The sequence below is a fragment of the Colletotrichum navitas genome (assembly GCF_030913465.1).
Source record: "Colletotrichum navitas strain CBS 125086 chromosome Unknown LY79scaffold_4, whole genome shotgun sequence".
Lineage (NCBI taxonomy): Eukaryota > Fungi > Ascomycota > Sordariomycetes > Glomerellales > Glomerellaceae > Colletotrichum > Colletotrichum navitas.
The window spans coordinates 157,470-172,272 of NW_026850550.1; the positions used below are offsets into that span (position 1 = coordinate 157,470).

Consider the following 14,803-nt stretch of genomic DNA (forward strand, 5'->3'; position numbering starts at 1 on the left):
AGAGAGAGTGTATACGGATACACATCCTTAGATTAAGGTAGGTAGGTTATAGTGCCATGCCCTCGGCAAGCTTCAAGAACATCAAGACGGGAGGCTTTTCCTTCGGCCCGTAGTCTGCCCCCTCCATCGCTGCTTCTTTCCTCAAGTTCTCTACCTCTCTCCAAGCATGTGCTCCCCACTCGCCAAGTTGCTTTTCTAAACGCTGCAGAGCTTAGCGGTACCTGAACCAATATTAAGGACCTTTACCGCATGGGTAGGCACCATAGTGGGTCCCCATATGGAGATGGCGGCCGGGGTATGATTCAAAAGAGACAGCCCGGGGCGCCTCCGATCGGCCGGGATCTCTCCATCTGGTAAGCGGTTCGCGTTTTGCCAATATCACAGCTTATATAGGTGCAAGGACCGAGTCGAAAGGGTTCGCACACGCCGAGAGGGGAGGCGGCGCAGTCGGTATCGGGGGTGCAAGAGCTACGTGCCCTGCTTTGTCGCCCTGGTCGGCGACAATATATCATAAGCGCCGTGCTGCCAGCGTCTTTTACACTCGCTCAAGGCCCTTCCCTTCATCTGCAGTTGCCGCCGTTGTAGTTGTAGCAAAGGTACTCCCTCGTTCTACCTTTTCGCTACTGTCCTTCGTTTGATCCATACCAGGCACTGCATTCCGATCGTTGACCAACTCCTTCTCGCTGCATCGTGTATTTCCAAGCATCTTAATTTGTCTCCTTTTTCTGCCCTCCTTCCTGTCGGCCATAGACCCGTACCGCAATACCCTAACCCTTTCCACATCCACCATGCGCTCCATCGCATCAACTCTCTCCTTGCTGGCCATCGGGGCTATCCAGGGCGCATCGGCCTTGGACGCCGCCGGGTGGCGCAACCAGAGCATCTACCAAGTCCTCACCGACCGCTACGCCACTTCTGATGGCTCGACCCCCGCATGCGACACGACCAAGGGTGTGTACTGCGGCGGCACCTGGAAGGGCATCACCAAGAACCTGGACTACATCCAGAACCTGGGCGCCACCGCCGTTTGGATCTCGCCCATCGTCAAGAACATCGAAGGAAACATCGAAGGGGCCGGCGAGGCCTACCACGGCTTCTGGACCCAGGACCTCTACTCGATCAACACGCGCTTCGGCACCGAGGCCGACCTGTTGGAGCTCTCCAAAGCTCTACACGCCCGCGGCATGTACCTGATGGTCGACGTCGCCCCCAACCACGTGGGTCTCAACGCCCAGCCCGGCGATTACTCCCAGTACATCCCCTTCAACAAGCCCGAGTACTACCACAAGCAGTGCGGGATCAACTGGAAGAGCATTCCGTCCATCCAGGTCTGCTGGCTCTCGGGTCTGCCCGACCTGAGGACTGAGGACCCCTACATCCGCAAGACCTATGCCGACTGGATCAAAGACCTTGTCGCAAAGTACTCCATCGACGGCCTCCGCCTCGACACGGCTCTCGAGATCGAGCCCGAGTTCTGGACCGATGGCGGCTTCAGAGAAGCTGCCGGCGTCTACCTCATGGGCGAGATCAGCCACACCGACTTGGACGTGCTGGCCCCCTACCAGAAAGTCATGGACGGTTACATGGACTACAGTGCCTACCACTGGTTCGCCGACGCCTTCTCCAAGGTCAACGCCGACCTGTCCGCGGTGTTCAAGGGAACCAACCAGATGGCGAGCATGCCTAGCCTCGATCCTACCATCTTGGGCTCCTTCGCCGAGAACCAGGACCAGGTTCGCTTCCCCCACCTGACCTCCGACATTGCTCTGGCCAAGAACATGTACGCCATCACCATGCTCCGCGACGGCATCCCCATCGTCTACTACGGTCAGGAGCAGCACTACAGCGGCGGTGCCACGCCCAACCAACGCGAGGCCCTCTGGCTGGGCGCCGGCTACGATGCCAAGTCGACGTTGTACAGCTGGATCCAGCAGACGAATAAGATCCGGGTGAACGCCGCCAAGGCGAACCCCAACTTCTTGACCACGGACCGGATACAGGCGCTCTTCTCCTACTACAGCGCGGACAGCAGCCGCGTCATCGCCTTCCGCAAGGGCCAGCTCTTCTCCATGTACACCAACGGCGGTGTCAACGCCAATAACAACGTCATGTTCGCCATCGCCCGCAACGTCCACGAGTTCGCCTTCGGCGCCGAAGTCATCGACGTCCTGAACTGCGAGTCCTTCACGGTCGCCACCAAGGGACGCCTCTGGGTGCAGATGCCCGCCGGGGGGCTGCCCCGCGTCTTCCTGCCCAAAGAGCAGGCCGCCGGCCTCTGCAGCAACATCAAGGCACCCCTGTCAAGCGCCACCGTCAAGGTCGGCGTGGACAAGACCACCGGGTACGTCAGCAAGCGGTCGCTGCCGTACGTGACGACGATCCTGGAGTAGGTGTAGCGTGATGTGGTATTAGGGGTTTTTTTTTTTTTTTCTTTTTTCCTTTTCACGGATGGACGGCGAAAATATAGCGCAGCGGAATTATGGCGGCACGAAACGTGCCTGACGAGACCCGACGCTTACCTAGCTATGCACATGTCGATGTGTTTTGGATGTAAAGCGTTGCGCGTTTAATACTTGGACCAGGTTAATGTATATATACATAATGACTAAACATAAGCACGTGTAACAAAACAAATGCAGCCTCGTCCCTACGTGCATGACAGAAAGTTGTCTCTAATTCGAGGTCGGTACTTCGGGGCCCACCCTTGGTTTGTTTAAGCATTGCTTGCTCCACTATGGCAATCTCGACGGGAACTACGGATACCTGTGCTTTAAATCATCCGCGTATAATCAAATGGTTGCCATCATTACTGAGGGATATCAAATTCACTCTTGGATGAGTTGCTAGTGTTGTAAACCCGATCTTTTACAACAGACCCGGTACATCAAGACAGGCTAGATCGCTGGCTGAGCCCGAGCCCGAGCAACGGCATCGGATGGCCGCAAAGTCGGGTCCGCAGCCATCTCGCTGGCAGACATGCTTGCGGCGTTTCCCAGACAGTCACGTTTCAACATACGGTATCGGATGGCCTTCGTAAGAAAATCACACACCGCGCGACCCGAGAATACGGCCGACGTTTGCCCCGGACGGCCTCGAACATCATGAAGCCACAACTCTCTCGCTCTCGAGATGGTTCATCGCGTGGCTCCCCGGGACGCGACAGCGGACGGCATTGGGTCAGGTTTCTCCCCCCCTCCCTCCCCCCCCCCCTCTCTCTCTCGATGGGGCGCGAGGCAGGCTGCGGAGGTCCGGTTCAGCCCGCAAGACGGCCGCAAAACGGACAAGGGCGTGTTGGACCCGGGATAGACGCTAGAATTCGGATGCTGGTCATTGGATTCAGGCAGAGGGCCTCAGAGGTGGAAGCAGGGAAACCGGAATTGTCGGATGCTCCGCAGAGGCAGTCGTGCAAGGGCTTTCCCCTCTCATGGTTCAGCCTCTCCTGACTTTGCGGTGCTGGCCTCTGGGGCGTCAGGCCGGATGGGAACACGCGTCAGCAGTCGCCGCACTCGAAGATGGTGATGACTCGACGCGGCGTTTGATGCAACAAGTTGTGGGGTTGGTTTGGTTTGGTTTGGTTTGGTCGTGAGGGATGGGCAGACAAGCACGGGCGAGGTGTCACGATGCACTTGGGATAAGCCCATCTGACAATAAAAGGGGTTTCACGAAAGCTTAAATGGAATGTACCACTCAAAGAAGCAATGTTGCATCCGGGGGGGATGCACACACCCCTCGCGTTGTGTTTCTTGTCTCAGGTTTGGATCTTCAGAGACTCAGATGGATGTTTGATAAGCTGTTGAGACAAGAGACCGGACCATGGTGCTGACCGAGCCGCATCTCAATTTGATTGTCAAGTGTCCGCCTTAACCGTATTGTGAAGAAAAGGTACATGCATCTGCCATTATACAAAATTAGTAACCAACTGCCTTGGTCAACAACGACTCAGGCTCACACGGGTACGCGGCAAAGATAGATGGATAGTCAGGGTTTGGGATACTCGAGCCCCCTCTCAATGTCTCATCTGAGATATAAGACGCTGACACGCGCGGAACCATCGTTTCCAGTGCATACAGTATCTGCAGGGAATATATGCCTTGGCCGGCGAGCTCTTCCAGTAGGTAGGTAGGTAGGTAGGTAGATAGGCAGGTAGTGCACTTATCGGAGTTAGCGGATATATAGTGCGCTAAAAGAAATAAAAATAAAAAGCCGAATGCGGGACTAGTCAATGCAGGTCGTCATAGCTCTCCACTTTTCCCGAGAGCTAAACCACGGTGAGCCCTGTGGTTAGGTCACTCGTCGCTGCCTGCAGCAGCTTGCAGTAGCCTGCAGCGTGGTCCCTCTCCGGGGAGAACTCGATCGAACGTCGTTTCCCACACCGTACCGTCACTCGCTCTGCGCGAAGCTGACAAACCGTGCAGCCACCAACAGCAGCAATACCGGTACAACCTTTCTGCCATCCATTTCGCGGAATATCGCAAGCACTCTGCTCCGACCGGTCGAGTCTCTCAAAAACTTTCCCCCCCTCTCCCACCACGATAATCACGATTGAGTCGCCCTCCGTGTCGCGGCGTCCTTTTCTTTGCAACATCTACACCTCGCATACGCAAGCCGACCGTCATAACCTACTAAAGGCCACAACCCCGAGCGACACCTCCCACCGCCACCGAGAACCCTCCCCGCCCGAGAGTAGCCGTTCTGCTGTCTAGCATGCATTGACAGGCGGGATTGGGGAACCGCAGATAGCAATTCGTCATGGACTATTCCGACCACTCGTCGCAGCGCGTCTTGCATACGGGATCCTTCACAGGATTCCACCGCCTGGGGCAGCTCGGCAGCAATTACCTCTCTGCGACCGCAGTCTACAAGCAGCCGCTGTGCGGTAACGAGGAGGGTTGGGGCCCATTGAGTCCCATCCGCTACGACTTCACACCTTGCTTCATCGATGTTTGGATAGCTTCCGTGGCCGTCTTTGGCGTTGTCTTCGGATCTTTCGCGATAGCTTGGCTCCTCCAGCACAAGAAGCCCACGGACGCTCCCAAGGACTGGCACTTTTGGGTTAAGCAAGTGAGTGACCCCCGGTCTGCCGTCTCCCTCCCCGCAGTTCTGTTCTGACACGCCGCCTCTGCAGACGCTTCTCGGGCTCATCATCGCCGATGTCACAGTACAGCTTGCCATACAGATAATCAGCTACCGCGGTATCTGGTTCGGCGACTTCAGGTTCTGGACGACCGCGGCCACCATCCTCTCTCTTGGCGTCGTTTTCGCCATCCAATGGATTGAGCACTCCCGGCTGCGCAACGCCAACGGCGTTGTCTTGTTCTACTGGCTCTTCCTTCTGATCGCCTACGCCGTCAAGTTCCGCTCTCTGATCTCGCAGCAGCTTTACGACACGAACCGGGCTTACTTCATCACTTACAGCGTCGGCTTCGGCCTGTCCATCGCCGAGTTTCTGATCGAGTGGCTGTGGCCGAGGAAGGTCAGCGCATACGAGGCTTTGATCGACGAGGAAGAATGTCCGATTGAATACGCCACCGTGTTTTCCCTGTTAACCTTCTCGTGGATGACTCCCCTGATGCGCTACGGATACAAGCAGTATCTGACCGAAGATGACCTATGGGGGCTTGCTAAGAAGGACCAGACCAAAAACACCGGGGAGGCCTTCAACCAAGCCTGGGAGTACGAGCTGAAGCACCACAAGAACCCGTCTTTGTGGCTCGCCCTGTTCCGTGCCTATGGTGGCCCTTACGCGATAGCCGCGCTCTTCAAAATCGTCAATGACGTCACCCAGTACATCCAGCCACAGCTTCTTAAGTACCTCATTGCTTTCGTGAACTCCCGGAACGAAGCCGGCGAGGAGGATCAGCCTGTGGTCCAGGGCGCCGCCATTGCCTTGGCCATGTTCGCGATTGCCGTCTTGCAGACCTCCATGATTGTGAGTCCAGCCTCGCAAAAAGTGGCCCAACGTCAGCCCCACTAACCCTTGGCAGCATCAATATTTCCAGCTTGCTTTCGTCACCGGCATGCGTATCAAGGGCGGTCTGGCATCCGCCATTTACAAAAAGTCCATGAGGTTGTCCAATGAGGGTCGCGCTTCCAAGTCAACTGGCGATATCGTGAACTACATGGCCGTTGACGCGCAACGTCTGCAGGATCTGACCCAGTTTGCCCAGCAAGCGTGGTCCGCCCCTTTCCAGATCATAATCTGCATGGTGTCTCTCTACCAACTGGTAGGCTGGTCCATGCTTGCTGGCATCGGCGTTATGGTCATCATGATGCCTGCGCATGGTTTCATTGCCAGGATCATGAGGAACCTACAGAAGGAGCAGATGAGAAACAAGGATAAGAGGAGCCGTCTGATCAACGAGATCATCAACAACATGAAGAGCATCAAGCTCTACGCCTGGGGCGCTGCTTTCATGAACAAGCTCAACTTTGTCCGCAATGACCTCGAACTCAAGAACCTGCGCAAGATTGGGGCGACACAGGCCTTTGCCAACTTCACGTGGAGCACCGCGCCTTTCTTCGTCTCTTGTTCGACTTTTGCTGTGTTCGTCTTGACGCAGGACAAGCCGTTGACCGCAGATATTGTTTTCCCCGCCCTCAGTAAGTTCTCTCGGCGCGCCCGTGACGGTGCCAAGTGCTGACAACCAATCCCCCAGCCCTCTTCAACTTGCTTACGTTCCCCCTGGCTGTTCTCCCCATGGTCATCACCTCTATCGTTGAGGCCAGCGTCGCCGTTGGTCGCTTGACTTCTTTCCTGACCGCCGAGGAGATCCAACCCGATGCAATCACGATCAAGCCGGCGCCTGAGGAGATTGGAGAGGAGACCGTCATCATCCGAGATGGATCTTTCTCCTGGAATCGCCACGAGGACAAGGAGGCCCTCAGGGACATTGATTTCACTGCCTACAAGGGAGAGTTGTCTTGCATTGTCGGACGCGTTGGCGCTGGCAAGTCTTCCTTCTTGCAGTGCATTCTGGGCGACCTCTGGAAAGTCAAGGGACTGGTGGAAGTCCATGGAACTACGGCCTATGCTTCTCAGGGCACCTGGATCCTGAACGCCACGGTTAAGGAGAACATCATCTTCGGCTACCGCTATGATCCCGATTTCTACGAAAAGACTGTCAGGGCTTGCGCCCTCGTCGATGACTTTGCTCAACTCCCCGATGGCGACGAGACCGTTGTAGGTGAAAGAGGTATCTCATTGAGTGGCGGTCAGAAGGCGCGTGTGGCCCTGGCCCGCGCCGTCTATGCCAGGGCGGACATCTACCTCTTGGACGACGTCCTTTCGGCCGTCGACTCCCATGTGGGACGACACATCATCGAGAATGTCCTGGGCCCTAGAGGTCTGCTGAGCACCAAGACCCGAATCCTTGCGACCAACGCCATCGCCGTGCTCGGACAGGCCAGTTACATCACCATGATCAGGAATGGCGAGATCGTCGAGCGTGGAACCTACAAACAGCTCGTGGCTATGAAGGGCATGGTGAACGACCTCATCAAGACTGCCGGACAAGAATCGGACCCGTCCTCCTCGGCAAGTTCGAGCGGTTCCAGCAGCGAGACCTCGACCGTCATCGAGGTCGAGGGTAGCAGCCAAGAGAAGTCCGAGTTGGAAGAGTCCCAAGAGCAGCTCCTGGAAATGGAGCCCATCAAAACCGCCGCCTCCATGAAGAACAAGAAGCGGTCTTCGAGCATGGCCACTCTGCGTCGCGCTAGCACCGCCAGTTTCAAAGGTCCCCGTGGCAAGCTTACCGACGAAGAAGTCGCTGGCAGCAAGTCCAAGCAGGCCAAGGAACACGTTGAGCAAGGAAAGGTCAAGTGGAACGTCTACTTCGAGTACGCCAAGAACAGCAACATCGTTGCTGTCGCAGTCTACATGATCGCTCTGTTGGCCTCCCAGACGGCCCAAATTGGTGGTTCCGCGTGGCTCAAGACGTGGTCCGAAGGAAATTCAAAAGCAGGTGGCAACTTGCACGTGGGCTACTACATCGGCATCTACTTCGCCTTCGGCATCGGCTCCTCGCTTTTGACGGTCCTCCAGACGCTTATTCTGTGGATCTTTTGCTCCATCGAGGCTTCAAGGAAGCTGCACGAGAGGATGGCCAACGCCATCTTCAGGTCCCCCATGTCCTTCTTCGACACCACGCCGACGGGTCGCATCCTCAACCGATTTTCCAGTGACATCTACAGGGTCGACGAGGTACTTGCCAGGACTTTCAACATGCTCTTCGTCAATGGTGCCCGCTCCTGCTTCACCCTGGCCATCATTTCAGTCACGTGGCCTCCGTTTACTGCGCTCATCATCCCCATCATCCTCATCTACTACTGGATCCAGCGATACTACCTCCGCACTTCTCGCGAGCTCAAGAGACTCGATAGTGTCACCAAGAGCCCCATCTACGCCCACTTCCAAGAGTCTCTCGGAGGTATCTCGACGATTCGGGCCTACCGTCAGCAGCAGAGATTCGAGCTCGAGAACGAGTGGCGTGTTGATGCCAACCTCAAGGCCTACTTCCCGTCCATCAGCGCAAACCGTTGGCTGGCTGTCCGCCTCGAGTTCATCGGTGCCCTGGTCATTGTCTCGGCTGCGGGGGGTATCGTCTCCACCTCTGCGAGCGGCACTTTCATAAGCGCGGGCATGGTCGGTCTCGCCATGTCCTACGCGTTGCAGATTACGACGTCGCTCAACTGGATCGTGCGCCAGACGGTCGAGGTGGAGACGAACATCGTGTCGGTCGAGCGTGTTCTCGAATACGCCCGTCTGCCCAGCGAGGCCCCTGAGATCATCAAGGGCAGCAGGCCACCCGTCGCCTGGCCATCCCAAGGCTCTCTCGAACTGAAGAACTACAGCACCCGCTACCGCGAGGGCTTGGATAACGTGTTGAAGAACATCAACTTGGATATTAAGTCGCATGAGAAGATTGGCGTCGTCGGCCGCACGGGAGCGGGTAAGTCTTCGCTGACTTTGGCCCTCTTCCGCATCATCGAGCCGACTGCTGGCCACATCAGCATCGACCAGATCAACACTTCCTCTATCGGACTACTGGACCTGCGTAGAAGACTGGCCATCATCCCACAGGACGCCGCCCTGTTCGAGGGCACAGTTCGGGACAACCTGGACCCCGCCAACGTGCATGATGACACGGAGCTCTGGAGCGTGTTGGGTAAGTCATACCAGACGAGCGGCCATGCCCTCGCCGACCAATCGTGGTGGCTCCCCGCCCACACCCTCGTCGAGATGGGTGTCTTTACTTTTACCCCTCCATGAATTGATGGTGGAAGCTAATGCGCGGTGCTATCACAGAACACGCCCGGTTGAAGGACCACGTGTCGAGGATGGAAGGCGGCCTAGACGCAAAGATCCATGAAGGAGGTGAGTCGCCGAATTTTTTTCATTCTTCTTCGCTTGTTGTCGGCTTTGCCATTCGCGCCATGCCACATCAATGTCTACGGCTGCTTGCAGTGGTGTATCGGAAGTTCAAGTTGTTGCATCAGACTTAAGCGACTGGGCGGCCGTCATCTATTCCATGAACCCATCTCCACATTTAGAGTCCCCTGCATGATCTTCCACGCATGCAGTGGACGCCTCATGCTAGCTCAACTCATCCTGCGTCCTTGCCCCAATAATCCCCCATTCTCACTCGCTCTGCCACAAAGCCTCTCCCCCGACTTGGACTGTTGTTGGGCTGCGTAACCAGATTGCTGACATGTTAATCTTCTTCACGCCGCAGGTTCCAACCTCTCGCAGGGTCAGCGGCAGCTCGTATCGCTCGCTCGTGCGCTGCTGACGCCGTCCAACATTCTCGTGCTGGACGAGGCGACGGCGGCCGTCGACATCGAGACGGATGCCATGCTGCAGGCGACGTTGCGGTCGCCGCTGTTCGCGAACCGCACCATCATCACGGTCGCGCATCGCATCAACACCATCCTCGACAGCGACCGCGTCGTCGTGCTGGACAAGGGCGAGGTGGTGGAGTTTGACAAGCCCCAGGAGCTCATCAAGAAGCGGGGCGTCTTTTACGGGTTGGTCAAGCAGGCCGGTCTTGATACCTCGGAGTCGTCCTAGCAGTAGGATGGACCGACAAGACCGTTGGTCGGACGGCGGCGGGCGCCAAAAAGAAGCCTGTGCGACTGAAGAAGACGGTGAAGGGGGACGTATTGGCAGTGGCGGAGGCGGGGGGGGCGAGGCAAGAGAGAAAACGGGAGAGCATATGTGTGCTTGTGTAACCACACGATGTTTTTTTATCCTTTTGGGAACTAGAATGCACTGGCTGTGGGCGAGCCCCGGTAAAAAGAGGGTGTGTGTGATCTTTGGGTGGGATGGCGTGGATTTGTAGATGATAGAAAGGATATTTTGTGCATACACCGGCATCGTTGTAGAAGTACCCGCAAGGATCTTGAAGCCATTGTAGATCTACATCCGCCATACGCCTGCGCCATTCGTGTAGAGAGGGTGAGGAAAGACGGGCTCGGCGCCGAGGGAGTTGAGATGCCGTCTGACGGCGACAAGATCGAACCCCTCCCCCCCCCTCCCCCCCGTCCGCGGCCCAACGCCTGGTGGTGTGCTGCCACGGTGAATGTCATCACGCCGTCGCCTCTCGACCTAGCCTTTTCCATGTTCACCTCTCTTCGCTATCACCACCCTGCGCGTGGCTGCCGCCGAACCCCACACCGTTCGTATTTCCCGAGAGGCGGGTCCTCGGGTCCCGGTATGCACACCCTCTTTGGAGCTTCTTCTTGTTCTTCCCTCCCTGTGTGTGTGTGTGTGTGTGTGTGCGCACACACACACTCCTCCTCCTCCTCCTCCTCCTCCTTCTCTCTCCCCCATCCTTGTTTTCCTTGAATGGCAGCTGGTCTCGGCCGGGCGGGTGGGGAGGAGCGGTTCCCTTTGCGACGGCGAGGGTTGGGCAGACGCGGCTGCCGAAGGCTTACCGTAGGGCGGGCTTGGCGGGCTTGCTGGGCGAGACGGAACGACGGAGACGGGCTCTGGAGGGCGAGGGAGGGGAGGACGGCGCTCGTTGGACGAGAGGCTGGGAGCGCGTCTGACGGGGTGGGGTGGGTGGGCTGTGACACACAGAAGGGGGGCCGTATGCGGGCCGTTTACGAGCGAACAGCACTTCCGTCCGTCTTGGCGACAACGGGAACAGCAAAAGTGACCTTGGACGCCGCTGCTGCTGCTGAAAGGGCGTGGAATCCGTGATGCGGCAGCAATGTACCGGGTTGTATCCCTCTCTACAGTGCGTCGGGATAGTTGCTCTGTGAGGTCTCTGGTGAGAAAGGGGTATATGTCGCCGGAGCAGAAACTCTGATACTGTTGTGCGGGCTTTCGACGTCTCCGGCCCCCTGCGTTTTCCTCCTCGCCTTCGCGGCAGCATTACACTTTGCAGAAGAAATATCCAAACCTAGTACCCAGGATTCCGTATCTCTTGTGCTTCAGAAACACACGACAGCTTTCCAGATATACTGAGAAAGAATAAAAACCCGACCTTACGCTTGCCCCTCCTGGGCCAGGGAGACCCTCCGCGTCTCGTTGCAACTCGGCGCCTCGGCTGGTTCGCCGTGTGCCTGGGTATTCTAGATGCCACGGGAGTCCGGGTGACGTATCAGTGTCCTCGACTTCATACCAAGCTCTGCCCATAAGGGCATAACAGGTCTCGGTGATCTGTCCTATGGCCAAACCCCTTGACGGACCTGGTTTCTTTAGCGCACAGCGGAGAATACGTGGGCGTAACCTGGGGTGAGATATACGGCATAGAAGAAAAGAGAAAACACAAAGCCGTGACATTTTATCACTGTGAACTTCAAAGCGGTCGAGCTCCGGACAGAGTATTCGCCAGGGGAAGCATCCAAACGCTGCTCTACTACCACTGTTGCCACGCGAGGGGGTTTACGCCCCTCCCCCCAAAGTCGGCCGACCCCGTAGTGATGCCTCGGCGATGACTCGCAATAGTTCAAGAGCATCACAAGAGGCGAGAAACGGGGAACATAGTCCCCGAGCAGCGCACGTTATTCACAGACGCTCTCTGTTCTGACGGAAAGGGGCCAGAGCTCGCGGCGTCGTGACCTCGAGCTGTTCGGATTCATAGCCACGCGTCGTCTTGGAAGACAATCGTATCCCTCGTGGTCCGGTGGACTGGCTTTGACTTGGAGATTAGAAAACACACCTTCCCCAACCGTCTGCTGGGTCAGAGTGCAACCTTTTCTCTCCAGGGGGAAGGCCATCACTTGGGTGGCCCTTACGGGGACACGAACGGCAGCCCAACCCAAGACCAGCAGGGGGGGGAAGGCAGCACATCACTGGAGCTCTCCAGATCGGACCAAAAGCTCCCTGGGTCTTTGTATCGATTCGTGGACGCCCCGGCGAACTCTTGCCAGCGCTCCGGGATCCCTCGTCCGCCGCTTCCCGTCTCCTATCTTGCAGGCGGAGAGAGACGAGTCGTCCATCCCATCTAACGCGCGGCGTCAGAGAGCTCGCGATGTCCTTTAAAGCCTCCAAAAGTAACAACGGTAAGCTCCTTGGGCTTCTCTGGTCGATCCTTCGTAGGTCCCCAAGGGGTTTCCACGCATACCGAGCGCGGCTAACCGACAACATATGTACTGACGAAGCAGGCTCGCGTCCGTTTTCCGAGGAGGACCAGTGACACCTCTGCCGCAACGGATCCTCCATGTCGCACTTTCGTATCACGTTCGAAATTGGCGGCTGTCACAACCTGGACACCACGGTGAGCGCAAGAACGACTTGGCCCAGTACCGGTGCTTATCGGGGTCGAGGTCGCCTGCCGCTCGAACCGGCTCGCCAACACCACTGGCAGTCAGCGGCAAAGGTCCACACACACACACGGCAGGTCCATCGAGCGCACCCGCTTCGCGAGACACGGATACGTTTCCTACTAGGTACTTGCTCCCCCGGGCGGGAGGGACACCCGCATTCATCGCTCCGAGACGACCCTCCCGCGGTCGTCCGTCCACGAGGTCCGCGTCCTCGAGGCCGGCCGGGCTCGAGCCGGATCACCGCCCACACATGGAGAAGAGTCGTCAACCGCCGCTCGGCGGCAGTGTGGATTTCTCCGGAACACGCCCGAGAAGAAGGTCAGGGGTGGTCGAGAGGTTTATTTTCGTCTACGTGGCTCGTCGTCAAGGCGGGGTAGGGGGGGACGTCGGAGGGGAGAATGTTCGCAATCGAGTTGTGGATTCACGGCTAGGGGCGTTCTCGTCGAGAGGAGAAAGTCAAGGCCGGTGGCTCGCTTCATGATCGTAGCCTCAAGCCCCATTGCAAGATGGGCTGCCGTTGGCATAGTGTTTACAACAAGGCAGAAACAACCAGAGATGACGCTCAGAGTTCAATCACTGCAAGAACAGAACGGGCAAAGCTTACTGCGACAGGCACACGGAATCACGTCATACACGTGAGAAATCAGCAGGAGTTTCTTGCAACGACCCTCTCGCCTTCCCTCTCCCAATCGCCCTGCCCGGGTGGCTCCGGAGCAGCCCCGGACACACGCAAGCGGGACAATGGCCACGTGCTGACACCCGAATCCACAAGAACCAGACTTGGTAACGGACTCAAAGATAAAAGGCCCCGAAGCGGAGCGCGGGACCGCCTTAGTAGCCGCACCATTGATGTGCACAACACCGCAACAGTTCGACCGCCGGAGGCCACCAGTGCATATACACCGTTCAAGGAGCGGTAATCACCTCATAGTGGGTACGGGGAAAACTCTCTTTTTCTTTTCGTGGCGTACCCGATGACTTGCAGCTTACGTTCGAGATACGAGGCCTGTCCGAAATCGACCTCGGGTCAGCGTTCTGGAGATGAGGATTGTGTGTGGGTGGGAGCCAAAAAGGGGCGGAACGCCAAATCGGAGGGGCATCATAAGCATAAAGTTCCCATCCTACTTGCGGTCAGCCAGTGCGTTATGTACACTCCGATATGACTTGACTTTCGGTAGGAACGGCGGGCGTCCAATATCGATGCTGGAAGCAGTGTCTTTTGACAGACTGGGCCGAGGAGGCTATGCCTGCACCCAATGCTCCACGCTTGATATTGGATGCTCGCAATAAGCCACTGATTTCGGTGTCTGAAAGCCGCATACAGTGTTGTCCTGAGCAGTTCTGACTCGTCCAAGGAGACTTAGCAGACCAATGGTGGGGTTCTAATGTCGTCCATACGGCGACAGCCCCCCGTGAAGCTCAGCTGGTCCGCCATGGAAGGTTGAGAGGATGAAGATCACAAGAAAGAATGGTCTGATACATGGGTTCCCATCCAAAAGATCCTAGACCCCTTTCGACGTTCACCCTTGGCGAGGGAGGCATTCTTCGCGGGTCCCCCCTTTCGTTCGTACCTCTGGTGGAGACGCTCCATGTGTGGTCATTTGTGACAGACTTTTGAGACGCGTCGGGCTACCAGCCAAGATGCACTGAGAGCCAGACCTGAGCAGCTAGTTGCCCGCTCTTCGTGGTGGTCCGGAGTGGTTTGAACGAGCCGCGGATACAGAAGATAAGCAACCATGATCACCGACAAGTGTCAGAGGCAACCTACCATAGACAGCATTTTTGCCAAGCGCCATTGAAGAGCTGTACTCCTGGAGAACCTACTCACGTCGAGTAGTAGAACGCGAGCGAAACAACGTATCATTATGACCCGGTATACCGCGGACATCTTATTGAACAGTCGTGGGTGCGCAATAAAGCCCCGGGAACGCCAGAGCGTTTCCTGGCCGCACGGGCTATCGAACAAGAGTTAGTGGCGGCCACCTAGACTGATGTGCCACCGCCGAATGTTGTGCAACCCAGCAGAGTGTCG

The 14,803-nt window shown here is 57.0% G+C and overlaps 4 protein-coding genes across 4 annotated transcripts; 3 read left to right on the forward strand and 1 right to left on the reverse strand.

The window, feature by feature from the left end:
* The first annotated feature begins 556 nt into the window (after positions 1-556).
* LY79DRAFT_537464 (alpha amylase) lies at positions 557-2,443 on the forward strand. The gene has a single exon (XM_060556678.1). It carries the CDS (start codon positions 789-791, stop codon positions 2,388-2,390), a length of 1,602 nt encoding a protein of 533 aa, XP_060419233.1. The 5' UTR covers positions 557-788; the 3' UTR covers positions 2,391-2,443.
* A 1,939-nt stretch (positions 2,444-4,382) lies between these two features.
* Positions 4,383-10,538, forward strand: LY79DRAFT_537466 (P-loop containing nucleoside triphosphate hydrolase protein). Its single transcript, XM_060556679.1, has 6 exons — positions 4,383-5,061; positions 5,126-5,929; positions 5,985-6,600; positions 6,657-9,164; positions 9,305-9,373; positions 9,732-10,538. The coding sequence occupies exons 1-6, from the start codon at positions 4,750-4,752 to the stop codon at positions 10,064-10,066; spliced, it is 4,644 nt and encodes a 1,547-aa protein (XP_060419234.1). The 5' UTR covers positions 4,383-4,749; the 3' UTR covers positions 10,067-10,538.
* A 1,518-nt stretch (positions 10,539-12,056) lies between these two features.
* LY79DRAFT_247709 (uncharacterized protein) lies at positions 12,057-12,972 on the reverse strand. Its single transcript, XM_060551818.1, has one exon. The coding sequence runs from the start codon at positions 12,665-12,667 to the stop codon at positions 12,152-12,154; it is 516 nt and encodes a 171-aa protein (XP_060419235.1). The 5' UTR covers positions 12,668-12,972; the 3' UTR covers positions 12,057-12,151.
* On the forward strand, positions 12,486-13,379 carry LY79DRAFT_537469 (uncharacterized protein). The gene is made up of 2 exons (XM_060556680.1): positions 12,486-12,507; positions 12,610-13,379. The coding sequence occupies exon 2, from the start codon at positions 12,666-12,668 to the stop codon at positions 13,146-13,148; it is 483 nt and encodes a 160-aa protein (XP_060419236.1). The 5' UTR covers positions 12,486-12,507; positions 12,610-12,665; the 3' UTR covers positions 13,149-13,379.
* The last annotated feature ends 1,424 nt before the right edge of the window (positions 13,380-14,803 follow it).